Source organism: Oncorhynchus tshawytscha, linkage group LG01 (genome assembly GCF_018296145.1).
Source record: "Oncorhynchus tshawytscha isolate Ot180627B linkage group LG01, Otsh_v2.0, whole genome shotgun sequence".
Classification (NCBI taxonomy): domain Eukaryota; kingdom Metazoa; phylum Chordata; class Actinopteri; order Salmoniformes; family Salmonidae; genus Oncorhynchus; species Oncorhynchus tshawytscha.
The window spans coordinates 5,885,766-5,905,111 of record NC_056429.1 but is presented as its reverse complement, the minus strand read 5'-3'; the positions used below and the strand labels follow the sequence as shown (position 1 = coordinate 5,905,111).

The following is a 19,346-nucleotide window of genomic DNA, read 5'->3' as shown; positions in this document are numbered from 1 at the left end:
TAGATTACGTCTATCATCCTAATGGAGGAGTAGATTACGTCTATCATCCTAATGGAGGAGTAGATTACGTCTATCATCCTAATGGAGGAGTAGATTACGTCTATCATCCTAATGGAGGAGTAGATTACGTCTATCATCCTAATGGAGGAGTAGATTACATCTATCATCCTAATGGAGGAGTAGATTACATCTATCATCCTAATGGAGGAGTAGATTACGTCTATCATCCTAATGGAGGAGTAGATTACATCTATCATCCTAATGGAGGAGTAGATTACGTCTATCATCCTAATGGAGGTGTAGATTACGTCTATCATCCTAATGGAGGAGTAGATTACATCTATCATCCTAATGGAGGAGTAGATTACATCTATCATCCTAATGGAGGTGTAGATTACATCTATCATCCTAATGGAGGTGTAGATTACATCTATCATCCTAATGGAGGAGTAGATTACGTCTATCATCCTAATGGAGGAGTAGATTACGTCTATCATCCTAATGGGGGAGTAGATTACGTTTATCATCCTAGTGGAGGAGTAGATTACATCTATCATCCTAATGGAGGTGTAGATTACATCTATCATCTATCATCCTAATGGAGGTGTAGATTATATCTATCATCTATCATCCTAATGGAGGAGTAGATTATATCTATCATCTATCATCCTAATGGAGGAGTAGATTACATCTATCATCTATCATCCTAATGGAGGAGTAGATTACATCTATCATCCTAATGGAGGAGTAGATTACATCTATCATCTATCATCCTAATGGAGGAGTAGATTACATCTATCATCCTAATGGAGGTGTAGATTACATCTATCATCTATCATCCTAATGGAGGTGTAGATTATATCTATCATCTATCATCCTAATGGAGGAGTAGATTATATCTATCATCTATCATCCTAATGGAGGAGTAGATTACATCTATCATCTATCATCCTAATGGAGGAGTAGATTACATCTATCATCTATCATCCTAATGGAGGAGTAGGGAAAAGGGCCCTGGTCTAAAGTAGTGCACTATATAAGGAATAGAGTGCCATTTGGGATGCAGACTCTGTAACAAGAGAGACTGGACAAACTGTTATAACCTTTCTGTTACATTGATGTGGACTGGACAGACTGTTATAACCTTCCCGTTGTTACATTGATGTGGACTGGACAGACTGTTATAACCTTCCTGTTACATTGATGTGGACTGGACAGACTGTTATAACCTTCCTGTTGTTACATTGATGTGGACTGGACAGACTGTTATAACCTTCCTGTTGTTACATTGATGTGGACTGGACAGACTGTTATAACCTTCCTGTTGTTACATTGATGTGGACTGGACAGACTGTTATAACCTTCCTGTTACATTGATGTGGACTGGACAGACTTATAACCTTCCTGTTGTTACATTGATGTGGACTGGACAGACTGTTATAACCTTCCTGTTGTTACATTGATGTGGACTGGACAGACTGTTATAACCTTCCTGTTACATTGATATGGACTGGACAGACTGTTATAACCTTCCTGTTACATTGATGTGGACTGGACAGACTGTTATAACCTTCCTGTTGTTACATTGATGTGGACTGGACAGACTGTTATAACCTTCCTGTTACATTGATGTGGACTGGACAGACTGTTATAACCTTCCTGTTGTTACATTGATGTGGACTGGACAGACTGTTATAACCTTCCTGTTACATTGATGTGGACTGGACAGACTGTTATAACCTTCCTGTTGTTACATTGATGTGGACTGGACAGACTGTTATAACCTTCCTGTTGTTACATTGATGTGGACTGGACAGACTGTTATAACCTTCCTGTTGTTACATTGATGTGGACTGGACAGACTGTTATAACCTTCCTGTTGTTACATTGATGTGGACTGGACAGACTGTTATAACCTTCCTGTTACATTGATGTGGACTGGACAGACTGTTATAACCTTCCTGTTGTTACATTGATGTGGACTGGACAGACTGTTATAACCTTCCTGTTACATTGATGTGGACTGGACAGACTGTTATAACCTTCCTGTTGTTACATTGATGTGGACTGGACAGACTGTTATAACCTTCCTGTTACTTTGATGTGGACTGGACAGACTGTTATAACCTTCCTGTTGTACCAATGTCAATCAATACATGGTATACATAAGAGTATGTTGTACAAATAAAAATGTATATTTCTCTCTCTTCCTCCACTCCCCTTTCTCTCTCCTCCCTTGTAATACAGTCTGTTCAGTCCACATCAGTGTTGTAATGGAGGGGAGGAGAGAGAAAGGGGAGGGGAGGAGAGAGAAAGGGCAGGGGACGTTGGAGAGAGGGGAGGGGAGGAGGGAAAGAGGGAGCGAGGGGAGGAGAGAGAAAGGAGAGGGGAGTAAGAGAGAGGGGGAGAAGAGAGAGGGAGGGGAGGAGAGAGAAAGGGGAGGAGATAGAGAGAGAGAGGGAGGGAGGGAGAAGAGAGAGAGAGGGAGGGAGAGAGAGGGAGGGAGGGGAGGATGGGAGAGAGAGAGGGAGGGAGGCGAGAGAAAGGGGGGAGATGGGAGAGAGAGGGAGGGGAGGAGGGAGAGAGGGAGGGGAGGACAGAGCGAGGGGGAGAGAAAGGGGAGGAGATGGAGAGAGAGAGGGAGGGGGGAGGAGGGAGAGAGGGAGGGGAAGACAGAGCGAGGGGGGAGAGAAAGGGGAGGAGAGGGGAGAGAGAGGGTTGGAGAGAGAGATGGGTGGAGAGACAGAAAGGGGAGGAGAGGGGAGAGAGAGGGTTGGAGAGAGAGAGGGGTAGAGAGAGTGAAAGGGGAGGGAGGGTAGGATAGAGAGAGGGTCGAGAGAAAGGGGAGGGGAGGAGAGAGAGGGAAATAGAAAGAGAAAGGGGAGGGAGAGAGTGGAGGTCTCGTTCCCCTTTCTTCTCCCCTTTCTCTCTCCCCTCCCCTCCTCTTTCTCTCTCTCTTCCCCTCCCCTTCTCTCTCTCCTTCCTCCCCGGCTCTCTTTCCTCCCCCTCTCTCCTCTCCTCCCCTTTTTCTCTTTCCTCCCCTCCCTTTTCTCTCTCCTCCCCTTTCCCTCTCTCCTCCTCTTTTCTCTTACCTCCCCTCCCCTCTCTCTCCTCCCTCCCCTGTCTCTCCTGCCTTCTCTCTTTCCTCCCCTCCCTTTTCTCTCTCCTCCCCTTTCCCTCTCTCCTCCCCTTTTCTCTTACCTCCCCTCCCTCTCTCTCCTCCCTCCCCTGTCTCTCCTCCCCTCTCTTTCCTCCCCTCCTTTTCTCTCTCCTCCCTTTCCCTCTCTCCTCCCCTTTTCTCTTACCTCCCCTCCCCTCTCTCTCCTCCCTCCCCTGTCTCTCCTCCCCCCTCTCTCTTTCCTCCCCTCCCTTTTCTCTCTCCTCCCTTTTCCCTCTCTCCTCCCCTTTTCTCTTACCTCCCCTCCCCTCTCTCTCCTCCCTCCCCTGTCTCTCCTCCCCTCTCTCTCTCCTCCCCTCTCTCTCTCTGGTGTCCATCTCCATCTTCTGTACATCTCTGCACTGCTTATAATTGTATTATGAAGTCCTTATGTCACAACCTTCAAATAATAATCTCTCTTTCCCTTGTTCTCTCTTTCCATTCCTCTCTTTTCTCCCTCCTCCACAGTGGATAGCCCTGGCCTCTCTGTTCTTCATCCTCGTGTCCATCTCTACCTTCTGCCTGGAGACCCACGAGTTCTTCAACCCCATCGTGAACCGCACCGAGCTGGAGCTGGTGGACAACGTGACGGTGGAGCATGTGTACCAGGAGACGGAGACGGTGGTCTATCTCACCTATATCGAGGGCGTCTGCGTGGTCTGGTTCACCTTTGAGTTCATGATGCGAGTCATATTCTGTCCGGATAAGATGGAGTTCATGAAGAAAGCTCTGAATGTTATCGACTTCGTGGCTATCTTACCGTTCTACCTGGAGGTCGGACTGAGTGGGCTGTCGTCTAAAGCGGCTAAGGATGTTCTGGGGTTCCTGAGGGTGGTGAGGTTCGTCAGGATCCTGCGTATCTTCAAGCTGACCCGTCACTTCGTGGGCCTGAGGGTTCTGGGTCACACGTTACGGGCTAGCACCAATGAGTTCCTCCTCCTCATTATCTTCCTCGCCCTCGGAGTCCTCATCTTCGCCACGATGATCTACTACGCCGAACGGATGGGAGCGGACCCGACCGACCCGCGCGCCAGCGATCACACGCACTTCAAGAACATCCCCATCGGATTCTGGTGGGCCGTCGTTACCATGACGACCCTTGGCTACGGCGACATGTACCCCCAGACGTGGTCAGGTATGCTTGTCGGCGCGCTGTGCGCCCTGTCGGGTGTACTGACCATCGCCATGCCCGTCCCCGTGATCGTCAACAACTTTGGAATGTATTACTCCTTGGCCATGGCGAAGCAGAAGCTACCAAAGAAGAAGAACAAGCATATCCCACGAGCACCCCAACCAGGATCACCCAACTACTGTAAGTCCAGCATCAACTCTCCTCCAACGCCCCATAAAGCACCGCTCCTTCCTGAAAGCCCGAACTTAGTCCACCCCGTTTTGGCTCTGGCTCAAAACATGGCTCTGACACACGACGACGTCTTTGAAGTACAGTTTCCAGGTAAGAAGCCATGATAGATGTCTATAGACTGACAGTCTGTGTTATATACCACCATGATAGGGTCTATAGGCCGACAGTCTGTATCATAGACCACCATGATAGATGTCTATAGGCTGACAGTCTGTCTTATAGACCACCATGATAGATGTCTATAGGCTGACAGTCTGTATTATAGACCACCATGATAGATGTCTATACTGGAGGCTGACAGTCTGTATTATAGACCACCATGATAGATGTCTATACGCTGACAGTCTGTCTTATAGACCACCATGATAGAAGTCTATAGGCCGACAGTCTGTATTATAGACAACCATGATAGATGTCTATACTGGAGGCTGACAGTCTGTCTTATAGACCACCATGATAGATGTCTATAGGCTGACAGTCTGCCTTATAGACCACCATGATAGATGTCTATAGGCTGACAGTCTGCCTTATAGACCACCATGATAGATGTCTATACTGGAGGCTGACAGTCTGTATTATAGACCACCATGATAGATGTCTATACGCTGACAGTCTGTCTTATAGACCACCATGATAGAAGTCTATAGGCCGACAGTCTGTATTATAGACAACCATGATAGATGTCTATACTGGAGGCTGACAGTCTGTATTATAGACCACCATGATAGATGTCTATACTGGAGGCTGACAGTCTGTATTATAGACCACCATGATAGATGTCTATACTGGAGGCTGACAGTCTGTATTATAGACCACCATGATAGATGTCTATAGGCCGACAGTCTGTATTATAGACAACCATGATAGATGTCTATACTGGAGGCCGACAGTCTGTATTATAGACTACCGTGATAGAAGTCTATAGGCCGACAGTCTGTCTTATAGACCACCATGATAGATGTCTATAGGCCGACAGTCTGTCTTATAGACCACCATGATAGATGTCTATAGGCCGACAGTCTGTGTTATAGACCACCATGATAGATGTCTATAGGCTGACAGTCTGTATTATAGACCACCATGATAGATGTCTATAGGCTGACAGTCTGTATTATAGACCACCATGATAGATGTCTATAGGCTGACAGTCTGTATTATAGACCACCATGATAGATGTCTATAGGCTGACAGTCTGTGTTATAGACCACCATGATAGATGTCTATAGGCTGACAGTCTGTATTATAGACCACCATGATAGATGTCTATAGGCTGACAGTCTGTATTATAGACCACCATGATAGATGTCTATAGGCCGACAGTCTGTATTATAGACCACCATGATAGATGTCTATAGGCTGACAGTCTGTATTATAGACCACCATGATAGATGTCTATAGGCTGACAGTCTGTATTATAGACTACCATGATAGATGTCTTTCTAAACTGTAAACTAAAGGAGGACAGTCTTCTCTCTTCTCTGTCCTCTTCCTCTCTTATCTGTTCTCTTCCTCTCTTCTCTGTTCTCTTCCTCTCTTCTCTGTTCTCTTCCTCTCTTCTCTGTTCTCTTCCTCTCTTCTCTGTTCTCTTCCTCTCTTCTCTGTTCTCTTCCTCTCTTCTCTGTTCTCTTCCTCTCTTCTCTGTTCTCTTCCTCTCTTCTCTCTTCTGTTCTCTTCCTCTCTTCTCTTCTCTCTTCTCTGTTCTCTTCCTCTCTTCTCTCTTCCTCTGTTCTCTGTTCTCTTCTCTGTTCTCTGTTCTCTTCCTCTCTTCTCTGTTCTCTTCCTCTCTTCTCTGTTCTCTTCCTCTCTTCTCTGTTCTCTTCCTCTCTTCTCTGTTCTCCTCTCTGTTCTCTTCTCTGTTCTCTTCCTCTCTTATCTGTTCTCTTCTCTGTTCTCTTCCTCTCTTCTCTGTTCTATTCCTCTGTTCTCTGTTCTCTTCCTCTCTTCTCTGTTCTCTTCCTCTCTTATCTGTTCTCTTCCTCTCTTCTCTGTTCTCCTCTCTGTTCTCTTCTCTGTTCTCTTCCTCTCTTCTCTGTTCTCTTCCTCTCTTATCTGTTCTCTTCTCTGTTCTCTTCCTCTCTTCTCCGTTCTCTTCCTCTCTTCTCTTCCTCTCTTATCTGTTCTCTTCCTCTCTTCTCTGTTCTCTTCCTCTCTTCTCTGTTCTCCTCTCTGTTCTCTTCCTCTCTTCTCTGTTCTCTTCCTCTCTTCTCTGTTCTCTTCCTCTCTTCTCTGTTCTCTTCCTCTCTTCTCTGTTCTCTTCCTCTCTTCTCTGTTCTCTTCCTCTGTTCTCTGTTCTCTTCCTCTCTTCTCTGTTCTCTTCCTCTGTTCTCTGTTCTCTTCTCTGTTCTCTTCCTCTCTTCTCTGTTCTCTTCCTCTCTTCTCTGTTCTCTTCCTCTCTTCTCTGTTCACTTCCTCTCTTCTCTTCCTCTCTTATCTGTTCTCTTCCTCTCTTCTCTGTTCTCTTCCTCTCTTATCTGTTCTCTTCCTCTCTTATCTGTTCTCTTCTCTGTTCTCTTCCTCTCTTCTCTGTTCTCTTCCTCTCTTCTCTGTTCTCTTCTCTGTTCTCTTCCTCTCTTCTCTGTTCTCTTCCTCTCTTATCTGTTCTCTTCCTCTCTTCTCTGTCCTCTTCCTCTCTTATCTGTTCTCTTCCTCTCTTCTCTGTTCTCCTCTCTGTTCTCTTCTCTGTTCTCTTCCTCTCTTATCTGTTCTCTTCTCTGTTCTCTTCCTCTCTTCTCTGTTCTATTCCTCTGTTCTCTGTTCTCTTCTCTGTTCTCTTCCTCTCTTCTCTGTTCTCTTCCTCTCTTATCTGTTCTCTTCCTCTCTTCTCTGTTCTCCTCTCTGTTCTCTTCTCTGTTCTCTTCCTCTCTTCTCTGTTCTCTTCCTCTCTTATCTGTTCTCTTCTCTGTTCTCTTCCTCTCTTCTCCGTTCTCTTCCTCTCTTCTCTGTTCTCTTCCTCTCTTCTCTGTTCTATTCCTCTGTTCTCTGTTCTCTTCCTCTCTTCTCTGTTCTCTTCCTCTCTTATCTGTTCTCTTCTCTGTTCTCTTCCTCTCTTCTCCGTTCTCTTCCTCTCTTCTCTTCCTCTCTTCTCTTCCTCTCTTATCTGTTCTCTTCCTCTCTTCTCTGTTCTCTTCCTCTCTTATCTGTTCTCTTCTCTGTTCTCTTCCTCTCTTCTCCGTTCTCTTCCTCTCTTCTCTTCCTCTCTTCTCTTCCTCTCTTATCTGTTCTCTTCCTCTCTTCTCTGTTCTCTTCCTCTCTTCTCTGTTCTCTTCCTCTCTTATCTGTTCTCTTCCTCTCTTCTCTGTTCTCTTCCTCTCTTCTCTGTTCTCTTCCTCTCTTCTCTGTTCACTTCCTCTCTTCTCTTCCTCTCTTATCTGTTCTCTTCCTCTCTTCTCTGTTCTCTTCCTCTCTTATCTGTTCTCTTCCTCTCTTATCTGTTCTCTTCTCTGTTCTCTTCCTCTCTTCTCTGTTCTCTTCCTCTCTTCTCTGTTCTCTTCTCTGTTCTCTTCCTCTCTTCTCTGTTCTCTTCCTCTCTTATCTGTTCTCTTCCTCTCTTCTCTGTTCTCCTCTCTGTTCTCTTCTCTGTTCTCTTCCTCTCTTATCTGTTCTCTTCTCTGTTCTCTTCCTCTCTTCTCTGTTCTATTCCTCTGTTCTCTGTTCTCTTCTCTGTTCTCTTCCTCTCTTCTCTGTTCTCTTCCTCTCTTATCTGTTCTCTTCCTCTCTTCTCTGTTCTCCTCTCTGTTCTCTTCTCTGTTCTCTTCCTCTCTTCTCTGTTCTCTTCCTCTCTTATCTGTTCTCTTCTCTGTTCTGTTCTCTTCCTCTCTTCTCCGTTCTCTTCCTCTCTTATCTGTTCTCTTCTCTGTTCTCTTCCTCTCTTCTCTGTTCTATTCCTCTGTTCTCTGTTCTCTTCCTCTCTTCTCTGTTCTCTTCCTCTCTTCTCTTCCTCTCTTATCTGTTCTCTTCCTCTCTTCTCTGTTCTCTTCCTCTCTTCTCTTCCTCTCTTATCTGTTCTCTTCCTCTCTTATCTGTTCTCTTCCTCTCTTCTCTGTTCTCTTCCTCTCTTCTCTGTTCTCTTCCTCTCTTCTCTTCCTCTCTTATCTGTTCTCTTCCTCTCTTCTCTGTTCTCTTCCTCTCTTCTCTTCCTCTCTTCTCTGTTCTCTTCCTCTCTTATCTGTTCTCTTCCTCTCTTCTCTGTTCTCTTCCTCTCTTATCTGTTCTCTTCCTCTCTTATCTGTTCTCTTCTCTGTTCTCTTCCTCTCTTCTCCGTTCTCTTCCTCTCTTCTCTTCCTCTCTTATCTGTTCTCTTCCTCTCTTCTCTGTTCTCTTCCTCTCTTATCTGTTCTCTTCCTCTCTTCTCTGTTCTCTTCCTCTCTTCTCTGTTCTCTTCCTCTCTTCTCTGTTCTCTTCCTCTCTTCTCTGTTCTCCTCTCTGTTCTCTTCTCTGTTCTCTTCCTCTCTTATCTGTTCTCTTCTCTGTTCTCTTCCTCTCTTCTCTGTTCTATTCCTCTGTTCTCTGTTCTCTTCCTCTCTTCTCTGTTCTCTTCCTCTCTTATCTGTTCTCTTCCTCTCTTCTCTGTTCTCCTCTCTGTTCTCTTCTCTGTTCTCTTCCTCTCTTCTCTGTTCTCTTCCTCTCTTCTCTGTTCTCTTCTCTGTTCTCTTCCTCTCTTCTCCGTTCTCTTCCTCTGTTCTCTTCCTCTCTTCTCTGTTCTCTTCCTCTCTTCTCTGTTCTCGTCCTCTCTTCTCTGTTCTATTCCTCTCTTCTCTGTTCTCTTCCTCTCTTATCTGTTCTCTTCCTCTCTTCTCTGTTCTCTTCTCTGTTCTCTTCCTCTCTTCTCTCTTCTCTTCCTCTCTTATCTGTTCTCTTCCTCTCTTCTCTGTTCTCTTCCTCTCTTATCTGTTCTCTTCCTCTCTTATCTGTTCTCTTCTCTGTTCTCTTCCTCTCTTCTCTGTTCTCTTCCTCTCTTCTCTGTTCTCTTCCTCTCTTCTCTGTTCACTTCCTCTCTTCTCTTCCTCTCTTATCTGTTCTCTTCCTCTCTTCTCTGTTCTCTTCCTCTCTTATCTGTTCTCTTCCTCTCTTATCTGTTCTCTTCTCTGTTCTCTTCCTCTCTTCTCTGTTCTCTTCCTCTCTTCTCTGTTCTCTTCTCTGTTCTCTTCCTATCTTCTCTGTTCTCTTCCTCTCTTATCTGTTCTCTTCCTCTCTTCTCTGTCCTCTTCCTCTCTTATCTGTTCTCTTCCTCTCTTCTCTGTTCTCCTCTCTGTTCTCTTCTCTGTTCTCTTCCTCTCTTATCTGTTCTCTTCTCTGTTCTCTTCCTCTCTTCTCTGTTCTATTCCTCTGTTCTCTGTTCTCTTCTCTGTTCTCTTCCTCTCTTCTCTGTTCTCTTCCTCTCTTATCTGTTCTCTTCCTCTCTTCTCTGTTCTCCTCTCTGTTCTCTTCTCTGTTCTCTTCCTCTCTTCTCTGTTCTCTTCCTCTCTTATCTGTTCTCTTCTCTGTTCTCTTCCTCTCTTCTCCGTTCTCTTCCTCTCTTCTCTGTTCTCTTCCTCTCTTCTCTGTTCTATTCCTCTGTTCTCTGTTCTCTTCCTCTCTTCTCTGTTCACTTCCTCTCTTCTCTTCCTCTCTTATCTGTTCTCTTCCTCTCTTCTCTGTTCTCTTCCTCTCTTATCTGTTCTCTTCCTCTCTTATCTGTTCTCTTCTCTGTTCTCTTCTCCGTTCTCTTCCTCTCTTCTCTTCCTCTCTTCTCTTCCTCTCTTATCTGTTCTCTTCCTCTCTTCTCTGTTCTCTTCCTCTCTTCTCTGTTCTCTTCCTCTCTTATCTGTTCTCTTCCTCTCTTCTCTGTTCTCTTCCTCTCTTCTCTGTTCTCTTCCTCTCTTCTCTGTTCACTTCCTCTCTTCTCTTCCTCTCTTATCTGTTCTCTTCCTCTCTTCTCTGTTCTCTTCCTCTCTTATCTGTTCTCTTCCTCTCTTATCTGTTCTCTTCTCTGTTCTCTTCCTCTCTTCTCTGTTCTCTTCCTCTCTTATCTGTTCTCTTCCTCTCTTCTCTGTTCTCCTCTCTGTTCTCTTCTCTGTTCTCTTCCTCTCTTCTCTGTTCTCTTCCTCTCTTATCTGTTCTCTTCTCTGTTCTCTTCCTCTCTTCTCCGTTCTCTTCCTCTCTTCTCTGTTCTCTTCCTCTCTTCTCTGTTCTATTCCTCTGTTCTCTGTTCTCTTCCTCTCTTCTCTGTTCTCTTCCTCTCTTATCTGTTCTCTTCTCTGTTCTCTTCCTCTCTTCTCCGTTCTCTTCCTCTCTTCTCTTCCTCTCTTTCTTCCTCTCTTATCTGTTCTCTTCCTCTCTTCTCTGTTCTCTTCCTCTCTTCTCTGTTCTCTTCCTCTCTTATCTGTTCTCTTCCTCTCTTCTCTGTTCTCTTCCTCTCTTCTCTGTTCTCTTCCTCTCTTCTCTGTTCACTTCCTCTCTTCTCTTCCTCTCTTATCTGTTCTCTTCCTCTCTTCTCTGTTCTCTTCCTCTCTTATCTGTTCTCTTCCTCTCTTATCTGTTCTCTTCTCTGTTCTCTTCCTCTCTTCTCTGTTCTCTTCCTCTCTTCTCTGTTCTCTTCTCTGTTCTCTTCCTCTCTTCTCTGTTCTCTTCCTCTCTTATCTGTTCTCTTCCTCTCTTCTCTGTTCTCCTCTCTGTTCTCTTCTCTGTTCTCTTCCTCTCTTATCTGTTCTCTTCTCTGTTCTCTTCCTCTCTTCTCTGTTCTATTCCTCTGTTCTCTGTTCTCTTCTCTGTTCTCTTCCTCTCTTCTCTGTTCTCTTCCTCTCTTATCTGTTCTCTTCCTCTCTTCTCTGTTCTCCTCTCTGTTCTCTTCTCTGTTCTCTTCCTCTCTTCTCTGTTCTCTTCCTCTCTTATCTGTTCTCTTCTCTGTTCTCTTCCTCTCTTCTCCGTTCTCTTCCTCTCTTATCTGTTCTCTTCTCTGTTCTCTTCCTCTCTTCTCTGTTCTCTTCCTCTGTTCTCTGTTCTCTTCCTCTGTTCTCTGTTCTCTTCTCTGTTCTCTTCCTCTCTTCTCTGTTCTCTTCCTCTCTTATCTGTTCTCTTCCTCTCTTCTCTTCCTCTCTTATCTGTTCTCTTCCTCTCTTATCTGTTCTCTTCCTCTCTTCTCTGTTCTCTTCCTCTCTTCTCTGTTCTCTTCCTCTCTTCTCTTCCTCTCTTATCTGTTCTCTTCCTCTCTTCTCTGTTCTCTTCCTCTCTTCTCTTCCTCTCTTCTCTGTTCTCTTCCTCTCTTATCTGTTCTCTTCCTCTCTTCTCTGTTCTCTTCCTCTCTTCTCTGTTCTCTTCCTCTCTTCTCTGTTCTCTTCTCTGTTCTCTTCCTCTCTTCTCCGTTCTCTTCCTCTGTTCTCTTCCTCTCTTCTCTGTTCTCTTCCTCTCTTCTCTGTTCTCTTCCTCTCTTCTCTGTTCTCTTCCTCTGTTCTCTTCCTCTCTTCTCTGTTCTCTTCCTCTCTTCTCTGTTCTCTTCCTCTCTTCTCTGTTCTCCTCTCTGTTCTCTTCTCTGTTCTCTTCCTCTCTTATCTGTTCTCTTCTCTGTTCTCTTCCTCTCTTCTCTGTTCTATTCCTCTGTTCTCTGTTCTCTTCCTCTCTTCTCTGTTCTCTTCCTCTCTTATCTGTTCTCTTCCTCTCTTCTCTGTTCTCCTCTCTGTTCTCTTCTCTGTTCTCTTCCTCTCTTCTCTGTTCTCTTCCTCTCTTATCTGTTCTCTTCTCTGTTCTCTTCCTCTCTTCTCCGTTCTCTTCCTCTCTTCTCTTCCTCTCTTATCTGTTCTCTTCCTCTCTTCTCTGTTCTCTTCCTCTCTTATCTGTTCTCTTCCTCTCTTCTCTGTTCTCTTCCTCTCTTCTCTGTTCTCTTCCCCTCTTCTCTGTTCTCTTCCTCTCTTCTCTGTTCTCTTCCTCTCTTCTCTGTTCTCTTCCTCTCTTATCTGTTCTCTTCCTCTCTTCTCTGTTCTCTTCCTCTCTTATCTGTTCTCTTCCTCTCTTATCTGTTCTCTTCTCTGTTCTCTTCCTCTCTTCTCTGTTCTCTTCCTCTCTTCTCTGTTCTCTTCCTCTCTTCTCTGTTCACTTCCTCTCTTCTCTTCCTCTCTTATCTGTTCTCTTCCTCTCTTCTCTGTTCTCTTCCTCTCTTATCTGTTCTCTTCCTCTCTTATCTGTTCTCTTCTCTGTTCTCTTCCTCTCTTCTCTGTTCTCTTCCTCTCTTCTCTGTTCTCTTCTCTGTTCTCTTCCTATCTTCTCTGTTCTCTTCCTCTCTTATCTGTTCTCTTCCTCTCTTCTCTGTCCTCTTCCTCTCTTATCTGTTCTCTTCCTCTCTTCTCTGTTCTCCTCTCTGTTCTCTTCTCTGTTCTCTTCCTCTCTTATCTGTTCTCTTCTCTGTTCTCTTCCTCTCTTCTCTGTTCTATTCCTCTGTTCTCTGTTCTCTTCTCTGTTCTCTTCCTCTCTTCTCTGTTCTCTTCCTCTCTTATCTGTTCTCTTCCTCTCTTCTCTGTTCTCCTCTCTGTTCTCTTCTCTGTTCTCTTCCTCTCTTCTCTGTTCTCTTCCTCTCTTATCTGTTCTCTTCTCTGTTCTCTTCCTCTCTTCTCCGTTCTCTTCCTCTCTTCTCTGTTCTCTTCCTCTCTTCTCTGTTCTATTCCTCTGTTCTCTGTTCTCTTCCTCTGTTCTCTGTTCTCTTCCTCTCTTCTCTGTTCTCTTCTCTGTTCTCTTCCTCTCTTCTCCGTTCTCTTCCTCTGTTCTCTTCCTCTCTTCTCTGTTCTCTTCCTCTCTTCTCTGTTCTCTTCCTCTCTTCTCTGTTCTCTTCCTCTGTTCTCTTCCTCTCTTCTCTGTTCTCTTCGTCTCTTCTCTGTTCTCTTCATCTCTTCTCTGTTCTCTTCCTCTCTTCTCTTCTCTGTTCTCTTCCTCTCTTCTCTGTTCTCTTCCTCTCTTATCTGTTCTCTTCCTCTCTTATCTGTTCTCTTCTCTGTTCTCTTCCTCTCTTCTCTGTTCTCTTCCTCTCTTCTCTGTTCTCTTCTCTGTTCTCTTCCTCTCTTCTCTGTTCTCTTCCTCTCTTATCTGTTCTCTTCCTCTCTTCTCTGTTCTCCTCTCTGTTCTCTTCTCTGTTCTCTTCCTCTCTTATCTGTTCTCTTCTCTGTTCTCTTCCTCTCTTCTCTGTTCTATTCCTCTGTTCTCTGTTCTCTTCTCTGTTCTCTTCCTCTCTTCTCTGTTCTCTTCCTCTCTTATCTGTTCTCTTCCTCTCTTCTCTGTTCTCCTCTCTGTTCTCTTCTCTGTTCTCTTCCTCTCTTCTCTGTTCTCTTCCTCTCTTATCTGTTCTCTTCTCTGTTCTCTTCCTCTCTTCTCCGTTCTCTTCCTCTCTTATCTGTTCTCTTCTCTGTTCTCTTCCTCTCTTCTCTGTTCTATTCCTCTGTTCTCTGTTCTCTTCCTCTCTTCTCTGTTCTCTTCCTCTCTTCTCTTCCTCTCTTATCTGTTCTCTTCCTCTCTTCTCTGTTCTCTTCCTCTCTTATCTGTTCTCTTCCTCTCTTCTCTGTTCTCTTCCTCTCTTCTCTGTTCTCTTCCTCTCTTCTCTGTTCTCTTCCTCTCTTCTCTGTTCTCTTCCTCTCTTCTCTTCCTCTCTTATCTGTTCTCTTCCTCTCTTCTCTGTTCTCTTCCTCTCTTATCTGTTCTCTTCCTCTCTTCTCTGTTCTCTTCCTCTCTTCTCTGTTCTCTTCCTCTCTTCTCTGTTCTCTTCCTCTCTTATCTGTTCTCTTCCTCTCTTCTCTGTTCTCTTCTCTGTTCTCTTCCTCTCTTCTCTGTTCTCTTCCTCTCTTCTCTTCCTCTCTTCTCTGTTCTCTTCCTCTCTTCTCTGTTCTCTTCCTCTCTTATCTGTTCTCTTCCTCTCTTCTCTGTTCTCTTCCTCTCTTCTCTGTTCTCTTCCTCTCTTCTCTGTTCTCTTCCTCTCTTATCTGTTCTCTTCCTCTCTTATCTGTTCTCTTCTCTGTTCTCTTCCTCTCTTATCTGTTCTCTTCCTCTCTTATCTGTTCTCTTCTCTGTTCTCTTCCTCTCTTCTCTTCCTCTCTTCTCTGTTCTCTTCCTCTCTTCTCTTCCTCTCTTCTCTGTTCTCTTCCTCTCTTCTCTTCCTCTCTTATCTGTTCTCTTCCTCTCTTATCTGTTCTCTTCCTCTCTTCTCTTCCTCTCTTCTCTGTTCTCTTCCTCTCTTCTCTTCCTCTCTTATCTGTTCTCTTCCTCTCTTCTCCGTTCTCTTCCTCTCTTCTCTTCCTCTCTTCTCTGTTCTCTTCCTCCCTTATCTGTTCTCTTCTCTGTTCTCTTCCTCTCTTCTCCGTTCTCTTCCTCTCTTCTCTTCCTCTCTTCTCTGTTCTCTTCCTCTCTTCTCTTCCTCTCTTATCTGTTCTCTTCTCTCTTCTCTTCCTCTCTTCTCTGTTCTCTTCCTCTCTTCTCTTCCTCTCTTATCTGTTCTCTTCCTCTCTTCTCTTCCTCTCTTCTCTGTTCTCTTCCTCTGTTCTCTTCCTCTCTTCTCCGTTCTCTTCCTCTCTTCTCTGTTCTCTTCTCTGTTCTCTTCCTCTCTTCTCTTCCTCTCTTATCTGTTCTCTTCCTCTCTTCTCTTCCTCTCTTCTCTGTTCTCTTCCTCTCTTCTCTTCCTCTCTTATCTGTTCTCTTCCTCTCTTCTCTTCCTCTCTTCTCTGTTCTCTTCCTCTCTTTCTCTTCCTCTCTTCTCCGTTCTCTTCCTCTCTTCTCTGTTCTCTTCTCTGTTCTCTTCCTCTCTTCTCTTCCTCTCTTATCTGTTCTCTTCTCTGTTCTCTTCCTCTCTTCTCCGTTCTCTTCCTCTCTTCTCTGTTCTCTTCCTCTCTTCTCCGTTCTCTTCCTCTCTTATCTGTTCTCTTATCTGTTCTCTTCCTCTCTTCTCTGTTCTCTTCCTCTCTTCTCTTCCTCTCTTATCTGTTCTCTTCTCCGTTCTCTTCCTCTCTTCTCTGTTCTCTTATCTGTTCTCTTCCTCTCTTCTCTGTTCTCTTCCTCTCTTCTCTTCCTCTCTTATCTGTTCTCTTCTCCGTTCTCTTCCTCTCTTATCTGTTCTCTTCCTCTCTTCTCTTCCTCTCTTCTCTGTTCTCTTCCTCTGTTCTCTTCCTCTCTTCTCCGTTCTCTTATCTGTTCTCTTCCTCTCTTCTCTGTTCTCTTCCTCTCTTCTCTTCCTCTCTTATCTGTTCTCTTCTCTGTTCTCTTCCTCTCTTCTCTGTTCTCTTATCTGTTCTCTTCCTCTCTTCTCTGTTCTCTTCCTCTCTTCTCTTCCTCTCTTATCTGTTCTCTTCTCCGTTCTCTTCCTCTCTTATCTGTTCTCTTCCTCTCTTCTCTTCCTCTCTTCTCTGTTCTCTTCCTCTGTTCTCTTCCTCTCTTCTCCGTTCTCTTCCTCTCTTATCTGTTCTCTTCTCTGTTCTCTTCCTCTCTTCTCCGTTCTCTTCCTCTCTTCTCTGTTCTCTTCCTCTCTTCTCCGTTCTCTTCCTCTCTTATCTGTTCTCTTATCTGTTCTCTTCCTCTCTTCTCTGTTCTCTTCCTCTCTTCTCTGTTCTCTTCCTCTCTTCTCTTCCTCTCTTATCTGTTCTCTTCCTCTCTTCTCTGTTCTCTTCCTCTCTTCTCTGTTCTCCTCTCTGTTCTCTTCCTCTCTTCTCTGTTCTCTTCCTCTCTTCTCTGTTCTCTTCCTCTGTTCTCTGTTCTCTTCCTCTCTTCTCTGTTCTCTTCCTCTCTTCTCTGTTCTCTTCCTCTCTTCCTGTCTTCTCTCTTCTCTCTTCTCTGTTCTCTTCTCTGTTCTCTTCCTCTGTTCTCTGTTCTCTTCTCTGTTCTCTTCCTCTCTTCTCTGTTCTCTTCCTCTCTTATCTGTTCTCTTCCTCTCTTCTCTTCCTCTCTTATCTGTTCTCTTCCTCTCTTATCTGTTCTCTTCCTCTCTTCTCTGTTCTCTTCCTCTCTTCTCTGTTCTCTTCCTCTCTTCTCTTCCTCTCTTATCTGTTCTCTTCCTCTCTTCTCTGTTCTCTTCCTCTCTTCTCTTCCTCTCTTCTCTGTTCTCTTCCTCTCTTCTCTGTTCTCTTCTCTGTTCTCTTCCTCTCTTCTGTTCTCTTCCTCTCTTCCTCTGTTCTCTGTTCTCTTCTCTGTTCTCTTCCTCTCTTCTCTGTTCTATTCCTCTGTTCTCTGTTCTCTTCCTCTCTTCTCTGTTCTATTCCTCTGTTCTCTGTTCTCTTCCTCTCTTCTCTGTTCTCTTCCTCTCTTCTCTGTTCTCTTCCTCTGTTCTCTGTTCTATTCCTCTGTTCTCTGTTCTCTTCCTCTCTTCTCTGTTCTCTTCTCTGTTCTCTTCCTCTCTTCTCTGTTCTCTTCCTCTGTTCTCTGTTCTCTTCCTCTCTTCTCTGTTCTCTTCTCTGTTCTCTTCCTCTCTTCTCTGTTCTCTTCCTCTGTTCTCTGTTCTCTTCTCTGTTCTCTTCCTCTCTTCTCCGTTCTCTTCCTCTCTTCTCTTCCTCTCTTATCTGTTCTCTTCCTCTCTTCTCTGTTCTCTTCCTCTCTTATCTGTTCTCTTCCTCTCTTCTCTGTTCTCTTCCTCTCTTCTCTGTTCTCTTCCTCTCTTCTCTGTTCTCTTCCTCTCTTATCTGTTCTCTTCCTCTCTTATCTGTTCTCTTCTCTGTTCTCTTCCTCTCTTATCTGTTCTCTTCCTCTCTTATCTGTTCTCTTCTCTGTTCTCTTCCTCTCTTCTCTTCCTCTCTTCTCTGTTCTCTTCCTCTCTTCTCTTCCTCTCTTCTCTGTTCTCTTCCTCTCTTCTCTTCCTCTCTTATCTGTTCTCTTCCTCTCTTATCTGTTCTCTTCCTCTCTTCTCTTCCTCTCTTCTCTGTTCTCTTCCTCTCTTCTCTTCCTCTCTTATCTGTTCTCTTCCTCTCTTCTCCGTTCTCTTCCTCTCTTCTCTTCCTCTCTTCTCTGTTCTCTTCCTCTCTTCTCTTCTCTGTTCTCTTCCTCTCTTCATCTCTTATCTGTTCTCTTCCTCTCTTCTCTTCCTCTCTTCTCTGTTCTCTTCTCTGTTCTCTTCCTCTCTTCTCTTCCTCTCTTCTCTGTTCTCTTCCTCTCTTCTCTTCCTCTCTTATCTGTTCTCTTCCTCTCTTCTCTTCCTCTCTTCTCTGTTCTCTTCCTCTGTTCTCTTCCTCTCTTCTCCGTTCTCTTCCTCTCTTCTCTGTTCTCTTCTCTGTTCTCTTCCTCTCTTCTCTTCCTCTCTTATCTGTTCTCTTCCTCTCTTCTCTTCCTCTCTTCTCTGTTCTCTTCCTCTCTTCTCTTCCTCTCTTATCTGTTCTCTTCCTCTCTTCTCTTCCTCTCTTCTCTGTTCTCTTCCTCTGTTCTCTTCCTCTCTTCTCCGTTCTCTTCCTCTCTTCTCTGTTCTCTTCTCTGTTCTCTTCCTCTCTTCTCTTCCTCTCTTATCTGTTCTCTTCTCTGTTCTCTTCCTCTCTTCTCCGTTCTCTTCCTCTCTTCTCTGTTCTCTTCCTCTCTTCTCCGTTCTCTTCCTCTCTTATCTGTTCTCTTATCTGTTCTCTTCCTCTCTTCTCTGTTCTCTTCCTCTCTTCTCTTCCTCTCTTATCTGTTCTCTTCTCCGTTCTCTTCCTCTCTTCTCTGTTCTCTTATCTGTTCTCTTCCTCTCTTCTCTGTTCTCTTCCTCTCTTCTCTTCCTCTCTTATCTGTTCTCTTCTCCGTTCTCTTCCTCTCTTATCTGTTCTCTTCCTCTCTTCTCTTCCTCTCTTCTCTGTTCTCTTCCTCTGTTCTCTTCCTCTCTTCTCCGTTCTCTTATCTGTTCTCTTCCTCTCTTCTCTGTTCTCTTCCTCTCTTCTCTTCCTCTCTTATCTGTTCTCTTCTCCGTTCTCTTCCTCTCTTCTCTGTTCTCTTCCTCTCTTCTCCGTTCTCTTCCTCTCTTATCTGTTCTCTTCCTCTCTTATCTGTTCTCTTCCTCTCTTCTCTTCCTCTCTTCTCTGTTCTCTTCCTCTGTTCTCTTCCTCTCTTCTCCGTTCTCTTCCTCTCTTATCTGTTCTCTTCTCTGTTCTCTTCCTCTCTTCTCCGTTCTCTTCCTCTCTTCTCTGTTCTCTTCCTCTCTTCTCCGTTCTCTTCCTCTCTTATCTGTTCTCTTATCTGTTCTCTTCCTCTCTTCTCTGTTCTCTTCCTCTGTTCTCTGTTCTCTTCCTCTCTTCTCTGTTCTCTTCCTCTGTTCTCTGTTCTCTTCTCTGTTCTCTTCCTCTCTTCTCTGTTCTCTTCCTCTCTTCTCTGTTCTCTTCCTCTCTTCTCTGTTCTCTTCCTCTCTTCTCTGTTCTCTTCCTCTGTTCTCTGTTCTCTTCCTCTCTTCTCTGTTCTCTTCCTCTCTTCTCTGTTCTCTTCCTCTCTTCCTCTCTTCTCTCTTCTCTCTTCTCTGTTCTCTTCTCTTTTCTCTTCCTCTCTTCTCTCTTCTCCGTTCTCTTCCTCTCTTCTCTGTTCTCTTCCTCTCTTATCTGTTCTCTTCCTCTCTTCTCTTCCTCTCTTATCTGTTCTCTTCCTCTCTTATCTGTTCTCTTCCTCTCTTCTCTGTTCTCTTCCTCTCTTCTCTGTTCTCTTCCTCTCTTCTCTGTTCTCTTCCTCTGTTCTCTGTTCTCTTCCTCTCTTCTCTGTTCTCTTCCTCTGTTCTCTGTTCTCTTCTCTGTTCTCTTCCTCTCTTCTGTTCTCTTCCTCTCTTCCTCTGTTCTCTGTTCTCTTCTCTGTTCTCTTCCTCTCTTCTCTGTTCTATTCCTCTGTTCTCTGTTCTCTTCCTCTCTTCTCTGTTCTCTTCCTCTCTTCTCTGTTCTCTTCCTCTCTTCTCTG

The 19,346-nt window shown here is 44.6% G+C and overlaps 1 protein-coding gene across 1 annotated transcript in view; it reads left to right on the top strand.

Moving 5' to 3' along the window:
* kcnc1b (potassium voltage-gated channel, Shaw-related subfamily, member 1b) overlaps window positions 1–19,346 on the top strand; it is a 78,616-nt gene that overhangs the window by 32,392 nt on the left and 26,878 nt on the right. Inside the window, 1 exon segment of the mRNA XM_042322003.1 lies at window positions 3,626–4,610. Within this exon segment, the coding sequence (XP_042177937.1) occupies window positions 3,626–4,610 (985 nt within the window).